The 20,886-nt window shown below is 39.6% G+C and overlaps 3 protein-coding genes across 3 annotated transcripts in view; 2 read left to right on the top strand and 1 right to left on the bottom strand.

The window, feature by feature from the left end:
• ENOPH1 (enolase-phosphatase 1) overlaps nt 1–411 on the bottom strand; it is a 33,224-nt gene extending 32,813 nt beyond the window's left edge. Inside the window, exon 1 of the mRNA XM_077774782.1 lies at nt 91–411. Within this exon, the coding sequence (XP_077630908.1) occupies nt 91–174 (84 nt within the window). The 5' untranslated portion in view covers nt 175–411. The remainder of the gene's footprint in view (nt 1–90) is intronic.
• Nucleotides 412–870: 459 nt separating this feature from the next.
• On the top strand, nt 871–3,484 carry HNRNPDL (heterogeneous nuclear ribonucleoprotein D like). Its single transcript, XM_077774783.1, is given in 5 exon segments — nt 871–1,428; nt 1,581–1,666; nt 1,669–1,777; nt 2,565–2,733; nt 2,834–3,484. Coding segments are annotated over 5 exon segments (1,251 nt in total). The 5' UTR covers nt 871–1,192.
• A 654-nt stretch (nt 3,485–4,138) lies between these two features.
• On the top strand, nt 4,139–7,217 carry LOC144240466 (uncharacterized). Its single transcript, XM_077774811.1, has 6 exons — nt 4,139–4,249; nt 4,392–4,493; nt 5,191–5,361; nt 5,700–5,792; nt 6,166–6,270; nt 6,952–7,217. Exons 1-6 carry the CDS (start codon nt 4,139–4,141, stop codon nt 7,015–7,017), a joined length of 648 nt encoding a protein of 215 aa, XP_077630937.1. The 3' UTR covers nt 7,018–7,217.
• The last annotated feature ends 13,669 nt before the right edge of the window (nt 7,218–20,886 follow it).

The raw sequence follows: 20,886 nt of genomic DNA, 5'->3' as shown, positions 1-20,886 counted from the left end.
TGTGGTACAAGGTCTGTAATACTTAAAAAAAAAAATGTTTTTAATTGCTTTTAACCACAAGTCACTTCCCCGCTCCCTTCCGCCCCTCACCTTCACGAAAGCAATCGGGGTTGTGGTACCTTCGATATCTAACAGGATCACAGTGACTTCGGCGGGCACGGAAAGCACGACCATTTCCCTACCGGATGCAACTACCAGAATCGGCCTACTGGTAGGAAGGGCAGAGGGCAGCGCCGGCTGCGCCCCCAGCACCGTCCTGGGCTTCCCACAGCCCCGCAAGAATCTCCCACCCGGCAACCGCGTGCGACCGGAAGCGCGAGGTAGAGGACCACTTCCACGTCCCTAAAGGTGGATCACACGGCCTCACGAGGACCCAGAACTACAGAGCAGCCCAGGGCCGGAGGACGAGACCACGTGGGCAGGGAAAAGGGGCGGCGCTCGCAGGGTTCCGAAGGGGCGGGGGAGGTAAAGGCGTCGATGCCGATTGGCCGCCAGAGGGCCTCGAACCCGATCCGTCAAAATGGGCCTCGCGTGGGCGGGAACAAAGAAGCGAACGCGGGAGCCGGGTCCGCGGGCGCGCGCGCGCTCTCCGCAGACTGGTTGAGCAAGCGGGAGAGGCCAGGGGCACGTGCAGACGGGAGCCCCGCGAGTGGCGCGCCGGGGATGTGAGTGCCCCTTGCCCTCTACGGCACCTAGCCCCCTCCCCGCCCACTGCCTCCGCTTTTGCATATTTACAGTAACCTGACCGGGCTCGCGCCCCTCCTCCCGCCCTCAGCCAGCAAAAGAGGCCGTGCCGGGACTGGTTTGCCTGACTGCGTCGGCCCGGGCTCCGGCCGATCGGTTAGGNGCCCTCCCTGCCTCAGCCGCCGGCGCCGGGCGCAGTCCGCCTTTTTCTGGAGCAACCCGGCCACGGTGCTAATCGATAACAGCAGCCGCCACCGCAGGAGTCCGCACTGGGGGACCGAGGGCTTTGGAAAAAGGCGGGGTTGACGGCTCTTTACTAGGAGTGGGCTGCACCGGACGCCAGAGACAAAGGCTCTCAAGACCAGAGGGACTGTGGCCCTGCGACGGCGCTGCTCGGGATTTTTGACCCCAGGACTTTTCGCCCCTTCGTTTTTCTCTTCTGACGCTTCTCTCATCTTAAGCCCGCGTCCCCTCACCCGCGACCTCGCTCCTCACCGGGAGGGCCGCGATGGAGGTCCCGCCCCGGCTCTCCCATGTGCCGCCGCCATTGTTCCCCTCCGCTCCCGCTACTTTAGCCTCCCGCAGCCTTTCCCATTGGCGGCCGCGGGCGCCTCGGCAGCTCGCCCCGCTCCTCCCTTCGCTCGCTCCCAGCTCCGCCCGGCAGGGGGCGCGCCGGGCCCANACAGTCCAAAGCTGGCTCAATCTCAGCAACTGTACATTTGATGACCTCAGCCAAAGTCAAGAGTCCAATGCTTCATGGATTCAGCCACCCATGCATCGTCCCAAAGAAACATTTTGATTTTTCTCCTACCTCTCTGTGTTGGAAACATTGGAGAACTATAACTTCCTTCTTTCCTGAAGCCCTGAAAACTTTATACAAGTAACTTGATATAAAGAAATCGGCTCTTCCGCCGCCATTTTAAATCTAGCTCCATACAACGCTCCGCCGCCGCTGCTGCCGCGACCCGGACTGCGCGCCAGCACCCCCGGCCGACATCTCCGCCACCATGGAGGACATGAGCGAGTACAGCAACATAGAGGAATTCGCAGAGGGATCCAAGATCAACGCGAGCAAGAATCAGCAGGATGACGGGTACCGCACGCTTCTCTCTTCCCCCTCCCCCAGCGCGCCGCACGCGCCTTTCATCCCTCGGGAGTCGCGCGCTACCCCGGTTCTTGCCCCGAGTCGATTCCCCGCGTGCCCGCCGGGCCCCACAAGCTTAGAGGAAAAAGGAAAGTAGGAGACGGAGGGGTGACTCCACCGGAGGGTGGGGGGGAAGGGCGGAGGAGTTGGAGGAGGAGGGCGGCGGCGGCGTCTGTGTCCCGAGTGCGCAGGCGCCGCGTGGGGCCCGAGGGGGAGGGGCCGGCCTCGCTGCGCCACATGCTGCAGCTGCTGCCGCCTTTTCATTGTGTCTCTTTTAGGACCCCGCGCAGTTTTCCTTGGGAGAGTTACGGAATTACTGGTTTGGGAATCAGTGTGGGAGTGGTAGCTGGATCCCCAGGACGCGTTATGAGTTCTTGAGGTGGAATGTTGGCTTGACAGCTGTGGAAAAGGGTGAACCTGAGTTGTGAGGGATCAGCTTAGGAAGTTGGAGTTTGTAAATCCAAAGTAAGCGAACATAACTTTGGTGGTGTCGTTTAAACTTGGTATCATGAAGTATGGTGAGCAAGCTGTTCACTGTGTCGAATAAGCGACCTCGATGGAATTGGGAGTTTTAGGTTGGTTTTGTTTAATACTTGAATTGTAGACCAGGGTTTGATTTCTCGTATATACGGTTAAACTTCCCCGTATTTATTTCATAGATAACGTAACTCTGGAACTGAAATAATCCTGTGAGGTGCTGCTAATCCTTTTTTTTAAAAAATAACTTTATTTCTAGTAAAATGTTTATTGGAGGCTTGAGCTGGGATACAAGCAAGAAAGATCTGACTGAATATTTGTCTCGATTTGGGGAAGTTGTAGACTATACAATAAAAACAGATCCAGTGACTGGAAGATCAAGAGGATTTGGATTTGTGCTTTTCAAAGATGCTGCTAGTGTTGATAAGGTAGGAGCAGGTTTTGCTTTGTGTTCCTTTTGTACTTTTTGCAAATCGTTTGGGGGTTTCGTTGTATATTGTTGTCAGATTAAATAAATTTGTCTTCTAGGTTTTGGAACTGAAAGAACACAAACTGGATGGCAAATTGATAGACCCCAAAAGGGCCAAAGCTTTAAAAGGGAAAGAACCTCCCAAAAAGGTTTTTGTGGGTGGATTAAGCCCAGATACGTCTGAAGAACAAATTAAAGAGTATTTTGGAGCCTTTGGAGAGATTGAAAATATTGAACTTCCCATGGATACAAAAACAAATGAAAGAAGAGGATTTTGCTTTATCACATACACAGACGAAGAGCCAGTAAAGAAATTGTTAGAAAGCAGATATCATCAAATTGGTTCTGGGAAGTGTGAAATCAAAGTTGCACAACCCAAAGAGGTCTATAGGCAGAAACAACAACAACAAAAAGGAGGAAGAGGTGCTGCGGCTGGTGGAAGAGGTGGTACTAGGGGTCGTGGACGAGGTCAGGGCCAAAACTGGAACCAAGGATTTAATAACTATTATGATCAAGGATATGGAAATTACAATAGTGCCTATGGTGGTGATCAAAACTATAGTGGCTATGGCGGCTATGATTATACTGGGTATAACTATGGGAACTATGGATATGGACAGGGATATGCAGACTACAGTGGTAAACAGAGCACTTACGGCAAGGCATCTTGAGGGGGTGGCAATCACCAAAACAATTATCAGCCATACTAAAGGAGAACNAGGTTTTGGAACTGAAAGAACACAAACTGGATGGCAAATTGATAGACCCCAAAAGGGCCAAAGCTTTAAAAGGGAAAGAACCTCCCAAAAAGGTTTTTGTGGGTGGATTAAGCCCAGATACGTCTGAAGAACAAATTAAAGAGTATTTTGGAGCCTTTGGAGAGGTGCGATATATGAGTACATTTATGTGTGTTTATATAAGACTCCCTGGCTTTTTACAGAAGATGACATTAACATACCGTTGATGAAGAGATTGATTTAACTGCTTAGGTCCTTTCTAGTCACTACCTTAATTGCTCTTTTCTGTGCTTTGATGAAAACCCATACCGAATTTGTTTTGGCCAAAACACAGGTGCTTTGGTGTGGTCAGTGTTAGGAATTACTAACCAGTGGCATCTGTTGGGTACAAAAGGGTATTAAATAAAGTTTTGTTCTCCTTTCTAAATGGTTCACAGATGAATCTTTGTGGTTTGGGTTGATAAAAAAGGAGTTTCTGTACAGAAGTAATGTGACTAGAGTAACACGTAACATGTATTGAAGCTTGAAAAGGATCTGTGGTGTTCTAAAACCTTTTGGTAGCTTTTATCCTTACTGGATGATCTTGAATGTGCTTCTTGATTTCAGATTGAAAATATTGAACTTCCCATGGATACAAAAACAAATGAAAGAAGAGGATTTTGCTTTATCACATACACAGACGAAGAGCCAGTAAAGAAATTGTTAGAAAGCAGATATCATCAAATTGGTTCTGGGAAGGTAAAGCTATTTTGATTCTATTAAATGAAAATTTTGAGTGTGGGTTTTGTTTCTTTTCAGTATATTTTGAGAAGAATATTTATTTGGCATTATAGTAAAAATTGTATTTTTTTAAAAATGTGTTTATAGTGTGAAATCAAAGTTGCACAACCCAAAGAGGTCTATAGGCAGCAGCAACAACAACAAAAAGGAGGAAGAGGTGCTGCGGCTGGTGGAAGAGGTGGTACTAGGGGTCGTGGACGAGGTGAGACTTAATTTCTTTGAAGATGGCTCAGTGGCTTAAGCTGTAAACTGCTAAATAGGAATAAGCCCATAAGAACATAAAGCTAGATTTAAACTGTTCCAACATGAAAAATTCTCAGGTTAATGGGTGGGTTTTTGTAAGTTTGCTGGTTTCGCCTCTTCAAAGAATGGCCAATCTGACTGACCAGGCCATTACTAATGAATGGAAAGGTAATACCACTTAATGTGGTTAAGATTATATGGTGCACCATGGCATGATAGGTTTTGGGGGGGCAGGAGTTCTTGTTTTAAAACTAAATGGTCTACCTGCCTTCACCTTGTCCTTATTTTCTTTTTTGTTAAAGTTTATTTATTTTGAAAGAGAGCTCATGTGGGGGAGGAGCAGAAAGGGAGAGAGAATCAAAGGCAGGCTCTGCTTGAACCACCAACCTTGAGATTATGACCAGAGCTGATCAAATCTGTTGCTTAACCAACTGAGCCCCCCCAAGTGCCTCTCTCCTGATTTAGGAAGCTTGATAACTTGGCACAATTGGACTTTCTGCCCCCTTTTATGACAATAATAACTTTCTCCTCTCAGATAATATAGATGTCCATTCTGCCTATTTAAGATTTATGGAGTGAGGGACAGGAACACGACATTTTATGTTATGATTGGGGGTCAGAAGTTGTTTCCTAACAATCATTGTGCATTGTTTCAGGTCAGGGCCAAAACTGGAACCAAGGATTTAATAACTATTATGATCAAGGATATGGAAATTACAATAGTGCCTATGGTGGTGATCAAAACTATAGTGGCTATGGCGGCTATGATTATACTGGGTATAACTATGGGAACTATGGATATGGACAGGGATATGCAGACTACAGTGGTAAGAATATTTAACTTAATTTCATAAACCAATGGTATTAAATTCAGTGTTAAAGTGCAATCCCATTCTGCAATTGTGTGTGGGTTTTCTGTTTTTTAAAGTGTTTGGAGTTTTTGAAGCTTTTGATAGTCATAGGATGGTTACTAACAAAGACTTTGGTTAGAAATGTTCTGGAATATGTGATACACGACTAGTTTATAACAGCTATTTAAAATACATGATTATTTTGATATTTGGCATGCAGAGTATTACACGTTTAATAGTTTTCTAAAGTATTTATAACGAAACCATTTTATAGGAAACATCCTTAACATAATTTTTTTGTGTTTTCAAAATAGGCCAACAGAGCACTTACGGCAAGGCATCTCGAGGGGGTGGCAATCACCAAAACAATTATCAGCCATACTAAAGGAGAACATTGGAGAAAACAGGTGTGTATAAGAGTACAAGAAACCAGTGGAAATTTCTAATTTAATTTAAAGATCAATAGACAAATGAAAACTAAGTAAAAACAAAATATTATGTAGTCTGTTTTTACTAAATTGTTAATTTTTTAATTGCTTTATGAGCCTGTTTTGCCTAAAGTGTCTATAGATCTTTAACTTTAAAGTCTTATCTCACTTTCTTTAGTATTACAGAAAAACTTAAGAGTTTTTCTGTTTGCTTTGTGTACCAGGTGGTCTAGAGGAATAATTAAACTTTTTTAGAACTATTAACAGGTAAAGTACTGAAATGGGTACAACTTAAGGAAAACAAGAATGTTGTCTTCTAACTCTGACATTATACCTTGTTTGTACCCGCCAGCGGGAACTTCATTGCAGGCCGTGTGTCACCCTGACCACGTCTATCTCTGGGGGTCGCACGTTGCGGGCAGAGCGCAAGGCATACACCAGAAAACGCTGTCCTGTGGTATGGTCTCTTCCAACTTCATGTACCAGCGTAAAGATTAAAGTGGAAAACTTCAGACTTTGGCTTCTTTTTTAATCTTTTTGAAGATTAAGTGTCTAAACTTAACTTAAATGGTTTTTTACAGGAGTTAAAGTACATAAATGCCTTTTTACAGCTTAATCATTTTGGTCTTCTGTTTAGTGTTGTATTTCAATTGTGGAGCCTCATTTTAAGTGTTCATTCTTTAAGATTTAATGCTTGCTTTTTCTTTTTATAGCTAATAGTGAAATCTACAAACCAAAACAAGAACTTTAAAATCTGGGATATAAATTAAAGATCATATGCACACAGCAATTCGTTTTTTTTATAATATGATAAGCTTATTAGGAATTCATGTTTATAAGAGCACTTTTTGGCTTACTAGAGATACTTCTAGTAGACCTAAATCTAGCACAGTTTAATCTGTGAATATGGGAAGGTTGCTTTCCCTGATTCCTTACCAAATTTAAATTTACTGTCATTTGGGAACTCCAGGGTGAGTGTATTAATTACTCAAACTACATTTTGCGATTGAATATGCATATGATCTTTAATTATTGAAGAAAAGAATAAATTGAGGACTTAAAAACAATTCATGAAAGTGGACCTTTGAAAGCTTTCAGAGTCGCACAAATCTAATTGCTATTTTGTTTTTGTTTTTAGGAGGAGATTGCTAAAGTTAACCCATCTTGCAGGACGACATTGAAGATTGGTCTTCTGTTGATCTAAGATGATTATTTTGTAAAAGACTTTCTAGTGTACAAGACACAACTGTGTCCAACTGTATATAGCCGCCAATTAGTTTCCTTTGTTTTTACTTTGTCTTTTTGCTATCTGTGTTATGACTCAATGTGGATTTGTGTTTATACAAATTTTATTTGTATGATTTCATGTTAAACCTCAAATAAATGCTTCCTTATGTGATTGTTTTTCTGTGTCAGGTACTAAATAGCTCTGTAAAAGTGTAATTTAAAATAAGCAATAATTAAGGCACAGATTATTTTGTAGGGAATATTGGTCTATAGGGAGAAACTGTGGTCCTTTATGAATAGCCAGCTACAGTGTCCCTGTTCCCCATTTTTGTTAGATGTATTCTATGCTCTAAGCCTTCATTTCCCTGCTGAGGGTTCCACCACATGTTTAACGTTTCTCTGTGTATTTGAGACCTTGTCATAGTGTTGTTATTAGTGGAAGTTTTCTAGCAGACCGTGAATCTTCTGGATTATATTTTAAAGAAGTGCACCTTTTTAGCACAAAGTATGTTGGTAGCTCCTTTTCATAAGTAGAAGCAATTGTGCTTTGTTCCTGTCTCTGAAAAGCCATTGATTATGATGTGTGCTAAGTCAGAATCTGGTCTGTTAGGGCTTTGGCTAATCATAATACCATGACTTTGTTTTCTTGACTAAAACAGATAAACGGCACTGTTAAACTGTGTGTAGGAGCTACAGTTTAAGAGTATCAGATCGTTATAAGGATTTTGGCAGATAGGTATGAGGTGGTTAAAATTTGAGCAAAAGGTAGGTGCAGATATTTGAAAATAGTGACTGTGAGGAAGTCAGTTGTATTCTATTGGTATTGTCATAGCAAGCACCAAACTGGATGTTTTCTTTTGGGGTGTTTTTAGGAAGCAATATTGGGTGTTAACTTAATGTGATGTGAGTTCTTAGAAAAGTCATGCTAGTAGATTTCATCATTTTTAATGCATTAGTGCATGAGCTGCGTAGTTAAGCATCCCATATTCAGGCATAGGAAGGAGTGAGGAAAAATATAAATTTTATGTATGACAATGCAAATCTAAAGTGACCCAAGTCATTACAACAGATTTTCCTGGTGGATCAAAAAGCAGTTTTAGCTTCTAGACTGGAGAATTTCCTGGGTAAATTTAAGGTTTGAATTTTACATTCAGTGTAGTTGAATTTAAGGGGGTTTTTTTACATTTTTTTTTTGTGTGTGTGTGGGTCTACATTAGCCTTGAGGATTGGCATACATGTTCATATGCGCGGAGTAGTTGACCTCACCTTTAACAAAATGTAAATTTTTTATGCTGATGAACCTGCCTTTTATTTGGTGCCTGCAACTTTCTTTGTTTAATGATGTTTGTACTTGCTGGCTATCAAGTTACAATTCACTTGGCCTCGATTTGCTCCTGTTTTGCTATTTGACCTTAAATCTAGGCCGAGTACCAATGTTGGTTATTGCAAGGGACTGTTTATTCTTTCAACATGCAACCTTAGGGAATGAGGGAGGTAATTCATTTTAAGTTATGTTGTCTGTAGGTGCAGTGTCTAGGGCAGTGAATCCTGTTAAGTTCAAATTTATGATTAGGTGACAAGTTGACATTGAGATTGTCCTTTCCCTGGTCAAAAATGAATAAAGGCTTTTTAAACAAAATCCAAACTCTTCAATCAAGTCTTGATATATATGGCTTTGAAGAAACACACTACATCTAGAGATTATTGTGTGAGATTTACAAAAAAACTGCACTCTGTTCCCCCCCCCCCCCAAGGAGGCTTTGGACTCTTAATTCAGAATTTAGGCTCTATAAATGAAATATGTAAATTTTAAATAAGCCGAGAAAAGTGCTCTAGGCACTTCATTAAGTATGCCATCTGAACAGTTTTGACCAAGTTGTGTGTGGTGTTCCTTATTCTAATAGAAACTTGATTTTATTAGCGTGTAGTTTGAGTTACATTTATATAATTAGGGATATTAAGAATTTGACACTTCACTGCTTTTTATAAACTAGGATAAAATATAGTGCTGTCCTAGGGATTACAGGAAAATGAACGTTCTGAAGACCTGATTTGTATTTATGTGGCAGTTTGATCCCTGGTTTTATTTTAGCAGTCATTTAAGAAGTTTACCCCCTTGGGTTTCCTGTCTGGCTTAGAGGAGCATGCATGTAGATCCCAGGGATGTAAGTTTAAGTGCCACGGTGGATGTAGAGAAAACTTAAAATCCTTTTTAAAAAAGAGAGGTGTACCCCCATTTGAGGGGAGGTATATTAGTTATCAAAGGGTGTTGGGAGTAACTTGTAAGATTTTGTGTTATTCTAAGTTTGTTTTGAGAGGGGAAGAGTCCCACAAGCCATGAGATCGTGACCTGAACCAAAATCCAGAGTCAGGCGCTCAACCCGACTAAGCCATCCAGGTGCCTGGAGTTATAGTTTTAGAAAGGATCGTCAGTATAATTTCTGATTTACTTAGAAACTAAAAGTGTTAAATATTTTTAACATTGATATTTCAACATTTTAACAATGATTAAGGTTTGAGTTTATTAAAGGCCAACACGAATTAGAAATATGTAAGAAATGGTATCTTGGGGTGCTTGGGTGGCTCTGTTGGTTAAGCTGCCTACTCCATTTCAGCTCAGGACATGATGTCATGGTTTGTGAGATCTAGTCCTTTAATGGCTCTGTGCTGACTGTATAGCCTGCTTGAGATTCTCTCCTTCCCTGTCTGCCCCTCCCCTGTTACGTGCTTTCTCTCTCTAATTTAAAAACAAAACGACTATCCTGCAGATTAGTTTCCTTAACGCTGTTCCAGTGGCTGGAGATTCCTTGACCAAAAATGAATTCTCTTCTGACAGAAATATGCCTATCCATACATAAATATTTTAAGGTTGGTTTCAGAGAAATTGTATCTTTGAAAGCTATCTCCTTTAAAAGGCTCTTGCAGTTGGTGACTTTTATGGTAACTGACCGAAATTTACTGAATTTGCTATCATTGATGAGGTTGCACGAAGGGGTTTCTTCAGATGTTCTCTAGTTGGGTATTTGTGTCTTATCGACACTTAATGTAGGGTGGTCAACACTTAGTTACCAACCCCACAAAAGGCTCTATGCAAAATTTTTATTAATCCCGATTTTAAAATTGTAGAAGTTAGCTAACTAAAAATATCAACTCACGTGCACCTGAGTATCTCATTTAAGTGTCCCAATTCTTGGTTTGGGCTCAAGTCAAGATTTCACAGTTAGTTCAAGCCCTGTGTGGGGCTCTGGGCTGACAGTACAAAGACTGCTTGGAATTTGCCCACACTCTGCCTGCCTCTTCTCCACTTGTGTGTGCATGCACGTTCTCTCAAAATAAAACTTTAAAGAAAACCCTACATTTTGGAATCTTAGATTTCCATCCCTTTATGCATGTGAGTCTGATTTTGAACAGGAGCTTTTGCCTGAAAACATTAAGATAGGTCAGCAGTCTTTAATACAGTTTGTAAGTACTGAGATCTTCTCTAGGAAAGTAAGATTTCAGTACAATTGATTGATTCTTTTTCCTCTGATAACACTGGAGCCTTTAAAACCTGTAGCAAACTCCTCGTTCCCATGAGGGATCTGTCCAATGGGATTGACTGATTATTTAGGTTGTCTCTTGAATCATGAGACATTTGGGACATAAGTTTCTCAAACCATATAACCAGAGGGATGAAAGAATGATGTAGTAATGGGGGTTAAGTGGTACTTTAGGGCAGTTCCAACATTTTCATTATCAGGACAGCTTTTTAAAATAATATCTTCTATGGTCTGTAAGTTTTGAATAGCTGTTGTTATCAAGTATGTTCTTCTCATGTGATACATTTTTTAAATACTTACTTAAAGAGGGTATGCACAAGCTGGGGAGGGCCAGAGAGAGAATTCCAGGTAGGCTCTGTGTGCTCAGGGCAGAGCCAGAGCCTGATGCAGGACTCGATCCCATGAACTTGTAAAATCATGACCTGAGTCAAAATCAAAAGTCAGATGCTTAACTGACTGGGCCAATCAGAATTTCCATAGTGTGGTAATCAGCATCATACCACCAAGTATAATGCCAGCCAAAATCAAAGAGACAATATTTTCATTAGCTTGTGCAGATTTTTTAAAATATGTGATTTGTACCAGACTTTTAAAATATTAAAAATAGGTCTCAGAATTTTCATTACTATTTTCTAGGACTTTAGCACTGCACTTGCCATATCATTGGAAATAAGGAAAAAGAAAAGTCATTTTCAAGTATGCATTACTTTATATTCTGGGGGGGAAAGCGACTTTAAAATACATGTATGGATACAATTCACATTCTTTTAACTTATGCATTTGAATGACTGCATCAGAAACAGACCCCCCCAATTTTATTTTTTATATCATTTAATATCTATATTCTGGGGCACCTGGGTGACTCAGTCGGCTAAGCGTCCGACTTCGGCTCAGGTCATGATCTCACCATCTGTGAGTTTTAGCACCACGTCAGACTCTGTGCCAACAGCTCAAAGCTTGGAGCCTCCTTCAGATTCCATCTCCCTCTCTCTCTTTACCCCTTCCCCGCTCGTGCTCTGTCTCTCTCAAAAATAAAAACAAAATTTTTAAATATACTTCTATGTTTTTCATATATTTATTCTTTAGTTATAATCCATGTAAAACATAGAACTTAGAGCCTGTCAAAACTGAGAATAACTTCACCCTGGCCTAGGTCTTAACCTTATTCTTTTAATTAAAGTTATGTTAATTGCTATTAGCATGGATGTTTTAGAATACAAAGATAACACACATCAACAAAAGGGTTAGTTTGTTTTTTTCTGTTCCCCAACCAACACAGGAATGTTCAGGCACACCATATCACTTCCAGTTCTCTGCTGACAGTAGGATTCTTTTCCTTCTTTTTTTAATCATGAACCCTAAGAGAGGAGGGTCTTGGTGTTAGTGGCAGGTACAGAGATTTACCACTGACCCATTGCCAAGATCCACAGTACTACTAGGTTAGTGTTGTTGTTGTTTAATCTAAATCTTTCTACTATAATTCTGCTGGGTATAAATATTTGCCCCTTGATAAAATCATTCCTCTCCATTTAGAGACACCAGGGGACAAATTTCTCATCTCTGCCTTTATTTTTTTTATTTTTTTAATACATTTTTTATAGTTTATTTTTGGGACAGAGAGACAGAGCACAAGTGGGGGAGGGGCAGAGAGGGAGACACAGAATCTGAACCAGGCTCCAGGCTCTGAGCTGTCAGCACAGAACCTGACACGGGGTCGAACCACGAACCGTGAGATCATGACCTGAGCCAAAGTCAGACCCTTAACTGACTCAGCCACCAAGGTGCCCCTCTTCTCCGCCTTTAATAGAATCAATCAGACACTCTTAACTAGGAAATACATAGGCATTAATTACTATTGGCAATTCTGTAAAAGTTATGCAAATTCTTAGTATAACTTAAGAACAATGGTCATAACTACATTTGTTGCCATAAGAAAAAGCATTGTATGAAGATGTCAAGGGTTCTTAAAATTATTCCATAAAGTGCTCCTAAGATCATACTCTGCTTTTGTATTTAGCAGTACATGTTCACATTTCCATGCATTAGCATATTCCTGCATATAGGGTAAGAATATGTACTCGGGTACATCTATAACTATTAGAATTATCAGACATAATATTTTAAAAAGTATTCCATACTTATGTTTTCAGCAACTATGGCCCAAGTAATTCAAACCAATTCTATGGAAGACCAGCAGGATGAAGCATATTTTTAAATATCCTTAGAAGAGCTAAAAGGGGGGCGCCTGGGTGGCTTAGTCGGTTGGGCGTCCGACTTTCGCTTAGGTCATGATCTCGCGGTTCGTGGGTTCGAGCCCCATGTCGGGCTCTGTGCTGACTGCCAGCTCAGAGCCTGGAGCCTGTTTCAGTCTGTGACTCCCTCTCTCTCTGACCCTCCCCTGTTCACGCTCTCTCTCTCTCCTAGAAGTAAATAAAAAAAAAAAAAAGAGCTAAAAGGATCATGAATAATTCACCTGTCTAAAATTTAATCTAAGAGAATGTTAAAACCAGGAGAGTAAGTTTAGCACTCAAAGTTATGTTTGATGGCCTTATCAAAGGGCACAGAAGTCAAAAGCCTAGGGCACCCCTAAGTGGAGACTCTGATACTCCAATTATTCCATTAAACTAAAGGCTTACAAAAGACCAGAGAACCCAGTTTCCTTACCTGGACAGTTAAGGGAACCTTAATCTCAGAATTTAGATTAGGATCTAGTCAGGTAAGGGGCCTCAAGTGCTTGGAAAAGCAAATGAAAATAATTTCTTCATCCTTTATTTCTGATTGTTTCTATGAATGTTTTTTCAAACATGATAACCAATACATAATAAAGTCCACCATGAGTGAGAATCAACACAATGAACAAATCCAGCAGACGTTATGCCCCCATGGTTTATTACACTGAAATAAAATATAAGCTTGAAAATATCTCCAAAGAAGAGGAAGCTAATAAAGCCACATAGTAGGGGCGCCTGGGTGGTTCAGTTGGTTGAGTTTCCAACTCTCAATTTTGGCTCAGGTCATGATCCCTTGGTTATAGGGTCAAGCCCGGTGTTGGCTCCATACTTAGCATGGGGTCTGCTAGGGATTCTGTCTCCCTTCCCTTGGCCCTGTCCCCCACTTGTGCTTGTTTGTCTCTAAAATTAAAACTTATTAAAATTTTTGTTTTTTTAAAAAGCAATAGTAGATCTGATAACTAAACAAAACTTATACAAGTAAAACAATACAATAAATGAAATTAAAAACCAAAGATGGATGTGTCTGAAAACAAGAGTAGTTGTAACTTAAAAATTAGGAAACTGAAGGATAGATGAGAAGAAACTATCTAAAATGTAGCATAGAAAGACAAAAACACGAAAATTGCCATGGAGAACCAATGACATAAAGGACAGCAGCCAGCTGAAAAGGTGAGCAAGTGCACTGGGGAGGGATGAGAGAGAAGTGCCAGGGTCCTCCTGCAGGGAGGGGGAGCCCCACCCCCCCGGGAGCCCCACCCCCAAAAGAAAAAGAGACAGAATAAGGCAATATATGAAGAGAAAATGGCTGAAATTTTTCCAGAAGTGATGAAAGAAAATCTACAGATTCAATATACCACCAAATTGCAGGTAGGAAAAATCCAGTGAAACCTGTACAGAGCTACGTCTTGGTGAAACCAAAATATTTAACAACAAAGAGAAAAACCTCCAAAGCAGCTAAATCTAGATCCAACCACCAGTAATCAGGAAATACAAGAAATAGAGGCACATGTTAAATTACCATGAGAATGCAGCCATGTAAATCTAGAATATGGAAAATTAAATGGTTAGAATGTTCCATTTCTTCAATAAATAAGTGACATGAAAAAAAGTGTAGAGTGAGATTAAAGAAGATTAAAGAAGATGTATGGAAAGCAAGATTATTATGGCAAGCAAACATTTGATGTACAAAATCATTATGCCTTAATTATGACATTGTATGGATTATATGGAAAATGGAGACAATTTTCCCATGTCTGGAGAATTTTCATCATAGGAGGCCTGGCAACAAGAAAAGAGTAACACTCAAAAAAAATTTTTTTAAGATTTTGGCGGGGGGGGGCGCCTGCCTGGGTAGCTCAGTTGGTTAAGCATCCAACTTCAGCTCAGGTCATGATCTCACGGTATGTGAGTTCCAGCCCCATGTCAGGCTCTGTGCTGATGGCTCAGAGTCTGGATCCTGTTTCAGATTCTGTGTCTCCCTCTAACTCTGCCCTTCCCCTGCTCATGCTCTCTCTCTCTCTCTCTCTCTCTGTCTCTCTCTCTCTCAAAAATAAATAAACATTAAAAAATAATTTAAAAAAAAGGAATTTTGGTTGGCTGGTTGGTTGGTTTATTTTGAGAGAGAGAGGGAGAGAATCTGAAGCAGATTCCATGCTATAAGCACAGAGCCAGAGGTGGGGCTTGACCTCATGAATTGTGAGATCATGACCTGATCTGAAATCAAGAGTCAGATACTTAACTGACCGAACCTCCCAGACACTCCTAAAATAGAAATTTAATAATCACTTTCCCAGGGTCACAGCCAGAGCACAGGTTTCTGACTTATCAATCAAAATCCTCCTACATTAGACTTGGAGACAGGAGCTAGTGAATCAAATTGATTTAGTGGAGTCAATGCTAGGACAGGTGGCAGCCATGGTTGCAGGTACTTTCTAAAAGGAGCTACTTTCCTAAAGGTTCTAGCGGCAGCACCTGTGTGCAACAGCAATAGAAACAGAGGCATCCGTATGGAGCCAATTCTCTAGTGTGATTTAGAAATTGTTCCTGGTTGACNTGTGGAAACTAATTTGAAAATAAACTATTAAAAAAAAAAAAAAAAAGAAATTGTTCCTGGTTGAGAGTTTCCAAGTGTGGCTTTGCAACTCTCCTAGAAGGTGTGAGGTACTAAAATGGTCATTATCAAATTATTAAATGTATTAAATAGTCAGTATTAACTTTATATATATGTATATATGGAGTAGATATACAACAGACATTAATTAATCAGAAGCACTTACGGAACAGCAGAGTGAGGACGTCCAAAATTTCATTTCACTATTAAAAACAACGAGGGCAGTGGCAAAAAAAAAAAACTGTCAAACTCGACTTTTTTAGGTCTCTGGAAATAGTCTTGCAAAAATCCAAGGATCTTATTTTGTAATGACTGAATCTCAGAACAGATTGCTTTATGATGTTGTAACTCCCCTTTAAGGAAATACAATGTACAATTGTATACCAACAAATTAGTTACCTAGATGAAATGAACACATTCCTAGAAAGCCAAGAACTACTGAAACTATATAAAAAGAAATAGAAAAATTGAACAAGAGATTGAATTAATAATTTTTCTAAAACTTTCTATGAAGAGGGGTGCCTGGCTGGCTCAGTTGGTGGAGCATGCAACTCTTGATCTTGGGGTTGTAAGTTCAAGCCCCACACTGAGTGTAAAGATTATTTTAAAATTAAAAACAAATTAAAGATTTTTTAGGTTTATTTATTCTGAGAGAGAGCACATGAGCAGGTGATGGGCAGAGAGAGAGAGAGAGAGAGAGAATCCAAGCAGGCTTCCCACTGTCAGTGTGGATCACAACACAGGGTTTGACCCCACAAACCATGAGATCCCATGAATCATGATCTGAGCTGAAATTACAAGTCAGACACTTAACCAACTGAGCCACCCAGGTTCCCCCAAATAAAGATTTTTTAATATAAAAAGTACAAAGTTAAAAAATAAAAATATTAAATTAAAAAAAAAAAATTTCTATGAAGAACACAAAGCTTCACTGGTGAATTTTACCAAAACAGTTTAAAGAGTTAACAGCCAGCTCCCCCCAAAAAAAGAATTAACACCAATCCTTCATGAACTCTTCCAAACAACAAAAGAAGAGAGAATACTTCCTGACTTATTCTATGAAGGCAGTATTGATATCAAAACCTGACAAAGATATAACAAGAACGCTACAGATTAATATCCCTTATGGATATTTACACACTTAAACTCTAAAAAAAAAATTCTAGGAATACTAGAAAAATTCTAGGAAAAAGAATCCAGCAACATATAAAAAGAATTACACACTATGAACAAATGGAATCTATCCCAGGAATGCAAGATTGGTTTAACATTTAAAAACTCAATGCCACATAACATACCATATTAATATACTATAATATATATAATAATATAATATATAATATAATATGATAACCTCAATAGTTGCAAAAAAGCATTTGACAAAATCCAGTGCCCTTCTATGATAAAAAAAAATTCAACAAACTAGGAATACAAAGTGTTATGAACTAAATTGTGTTCCCTTGCTAAAATTCATATGTTGAGGCCCTAACCCCCAAATGTATTTGGAAATAGTACCTTGAAGAAGGCAACTAAATGGGGCACCTGGGTGGCTCAGTTGGTTAAGTGTCCGACTTTGGCTCAGGGCATGATCTCACAGTTCATGAGTTCAGCCCCACATAGGGCTCTGTACTGACAGCTCGGAGCCTGGAGCCTGCTTCAGATTCTGTGTCTCCCTCTCTCTGCGCCTCCCCTGCTCACGCTCTGTCTCCCTCAAAAATAAACATTTAAGTTCAAGCCCCACATTGGCTGTGGAGATTATTTTTTTTAATGTTTTTATATATTTCTAGGAGAGAGAGAGAGAGACGGCGTGAGCAGGGGAGGGTCAGAGAGAGAGAGAGGGAGTCACAGACTGAAACAGGCTCCAGGCTCTGAGCTGGCAGTCAGCACAGAGCCCGACGCGGGGCTCGAACCCACGAACCGCGAGATCATGACCTAAGCGAAAGTCGGACGCTTAACCGACTAAGCCACCCAGGCGCCCCAAAAATAAATAAACATTTAAAAAAAAGAAAAAGGAAGCAACTAAGGTTAAATTAAGTCATAACGATAGGATCCTAATCTGGTAGACCTGGTATCCTTATATGAAAAGGAAGAAACACCTGAGATCAATCTCTTCCTTAATACACAGACACAGAAAAGGCCATGCTGGGACATAGGAAGAAGGAGGACACATATAAGCTAGTAAAAAATGCCTCACCAGAATTCAACACTGCTAGCATCTTGATCTTGGACTTATACCCTCCAGAACTGTGAGAAAACAAACATCTATTGTTTAAATCACCCAGTTTTCAATATTTTGTTATGGCAGTGTGAGCAGATATATAAAAGGGAATTTTCTCAACCTGGTAAGAACTGTCTAGACAACCCCACAGCTAACATTATGCTTAAGAAAGACTGAATGCAAAACAGAAAACAAAAGCAAAAAGACTGAATGCTTTCTCCCTAACATGAGGAACCACACAAGGATGTCAATTTTGCTTCTATTGTACAGAAGTTTCTAACCAAACTGGTTGGGCAAGATTGAAAAATAAAAGGAGTCCAGATTGAAAAAGAAGTAAAACAATCTCTATTTGCAGATGACATCATCTTGTATGCAGAAAAATTCTAAACACTCCACAAAATATTAGAAGTAATAAATGAGCTCAGCAAGATTGCAGGGTACAAGACAAATACACAAAAATCAGCTTTATTTCTATACATTAGCAATGAACAACACAAAAATGAAATTAGGAAAACAACTATTTTTATAATAGCATCTAAAAGAGTGAAATGCTTAGGAATATATTTAACAAAATAAGTGTAAGACTTGAAAATAGCTAACTATAAAATATTGTTGAAAGAAATGAAACAAGCCATTGATAAATGGAAATCCTGTGCTCATGGGTTGGGCTTAATATTGTTAAAATGACAGTATTCCCCAACTTGATCTATAGATTCAGTGCAATCACTATCAAAACCTCAGCTGGATATTCTGCAGGTATTGACAAGCTAACCTTAAAATTCTTACAGAAATTTAAGTGACGCAGAAGAGCCAAACAATCTTGGGGTAAAAAAGAACAAAGTTGGAGGACTCACCTTGATTTCAAAACTTCCTTCAAACACGTCCTACTATATTAATCAAGACAGTGTTATACTGGGATAAAGATAGACATATAAATCAATGAGATAGAGTCAAGGGTCCAAAATTAATCATTATATTTATAATTAATTGAATTTTGACAATGTTACCAACACAATTCAATGGAGGAAGAATAGTATTTTAAACAAACATTATTGGAGCGCCTGGGTGGCTCAGTGGGTTAAGCGTACAACTTCAGCTCAGGTTATGATCTCAAGGCTCACAAGTTTGAGCCCTGTGTTGGGCTCTGTGTTGACAGCTCAGAGCCTGCAGCCTGCTTGGGATTCTGTGTCTCCCTCTCTCTCTGCCCCTCCCCTGCTCATTCTCTGTCTTTCTCTCTCTCTCAAAAGTAAATAAAACATTTTTAAAAACTCAAGCAAACAGTATTGGGGCAATTTGATATCAACATGCAAAAAAAATGCATTTGGACCTGTACCTCATAACATATACACACATTAACTGTAAATAAATATAAGATCTAAATATAATAGCTAAAACTACAATATTCTTAGAAGAAAATGTAGAGGCATAGGAGTAAACCTTTGTGTTTAGGCAACACTTTCCAAAAGAAAAAATGCAAAAGGAAAAATAGATTTATTGGATTTCATCAAAATTAAAAACTTTTGTGCTTCGAAGTTTTTAAAGCATCGAGTAAGTAAAAAGGCAACACATAGAATAGAACATATTGTAAAATATATATGTGATAAAAGGCTTGTACCTAGAATATATAAGGAACACATACAACTCAGAAAAAAAAACCCCGAATAACCCAATATTTAAACGTGCAAAAAAATCCAAATAGACATTTCTCTAGAGAAGATATGCAAATGGTCAAAAAGTACATGAAAAGATATTGAACATCATTAGTCATTAGGGAAACGCAAATATTAAAACCACAATGAGATACTGCTTCACACACACTAGGATAACTAAATCAAAAAGACAAAAAATAAGTTTTGGTGAGAATATGGGGAAATTAGAACCCTCATATATTATTGGAGCAATTTTAGAAAACAATGTAACATTTCCTCAAAAAGTTGCATGTAGAGTTATCATAGGACTCAGCAATTTCATTCTTAAATTTATACCCCCCAAAATGTAAACATGTCCACACAAAAACTTACACTTAAGTATTCATGGTAACATTATTCATAATAGCCAAAAGTGGAAACAATCCAAAAGTTCATCAATTGATGAATAGATAAACAAAGTGTGGTATATCTATATGATAGAATATTACTTGGCTGTAAATATAGTAAAGCACATCATGGATGAAACTTGAAAACATCATGCTAAGCAAAGTAGCTGGACACAAAACATCACATATTATGTGATTCCATTCAAGTGAAATGTCCAAAATATGTAAGTCCATAAAGACCAAAAATAGGTTAACATTTGCCCAAGGGCTAGAAGAAGATGTGGGGAATGGCTGCTCTTGTGTATGGGATTTTTTGGAGGTGAAGAAAAAGTTGTAAAGTGGTATTGGCTGCATAACTCTGTGAACATACTGCAAAGCATTAAGTTGTACACTTAAAAGATGAATTTTTTAACTATATGAGTTTGTCCTTCAAGACAAATCCATCCAATACAAATTATATGCCTCTATTTGAAACAGATTTTGACTATCAACGATGACAAGACAGTTGTAAAACATATTAAGTTAAAATATAGACATCACAATAGTACATAGTTATTTTTTTTTTAATATTTTTATTTATTTCTAGGAGAGAGAGAGAGACAGCGTGAGCACGGGAGGGTCAGAGAGAGAGGGAGTCACAGACTGAAACAGGCTCCAAGCTCCGAGCTGGCAGTCAGCACAGAGCCCGACGCGGGGCTCGAACCCACGAACCGCGAGATCATGACCTAAGCGAAAGTCGGACGCTTAACCGACTAAGCCACCCAGATGCCCCTACATAGTTATTTTTTAAAGTAAGTTCTTACCTGTTAGAGATACATACAAAAAACATTTATGCTAACATGGTATGGTATATGGTATTTACAGCATAAAAAAAAAACCATAGAAAAACAAGATGGAAATAACACTGATAATTTTTTTAAATGGGTGATAGGTACATGAGTCCTTTATATGATTATTTACAGTCTAGTGTATTCTTGGAAATTTCCTTTAAAAACGTGAAAAATAACAAATAAGATAGTAAAATAACAAGCAACTGGGGAGAGAACTATTATTTCCCACAGAGCAACAGTAAGGCTTATAGCTGACTTCCGAGTAGAAAATATGGAAGCCAGTCAACAGTGGAATGATATATTCACTATGCTGAAATAGACTAACTGTGAGCAAGAATTCTCTATCAGCCAAAACCTTTTTCAAGATTGGAGGTAAAATAAA

Source organism: Crocuta crocuta, unplaced genomic scaffold (genome assembly GCF_008692635.1).
Source record: "Crocuta crocuta isolate KB4526 unplaced genomic scaffold, BGI_CrCroc_1.0 scaffold237, whole genome shotgun sequence".
In the NCBI taxonomy this organism is placed as follows: Eukaryota; Metazoa; Chordata; class Mammalia; order Carnivora; family Hyaenidae; genus Crocuta; species Crocuta crocuta.
This window is presented reverse-complemented; position numbering and strand designations above follow the sequence as displayed.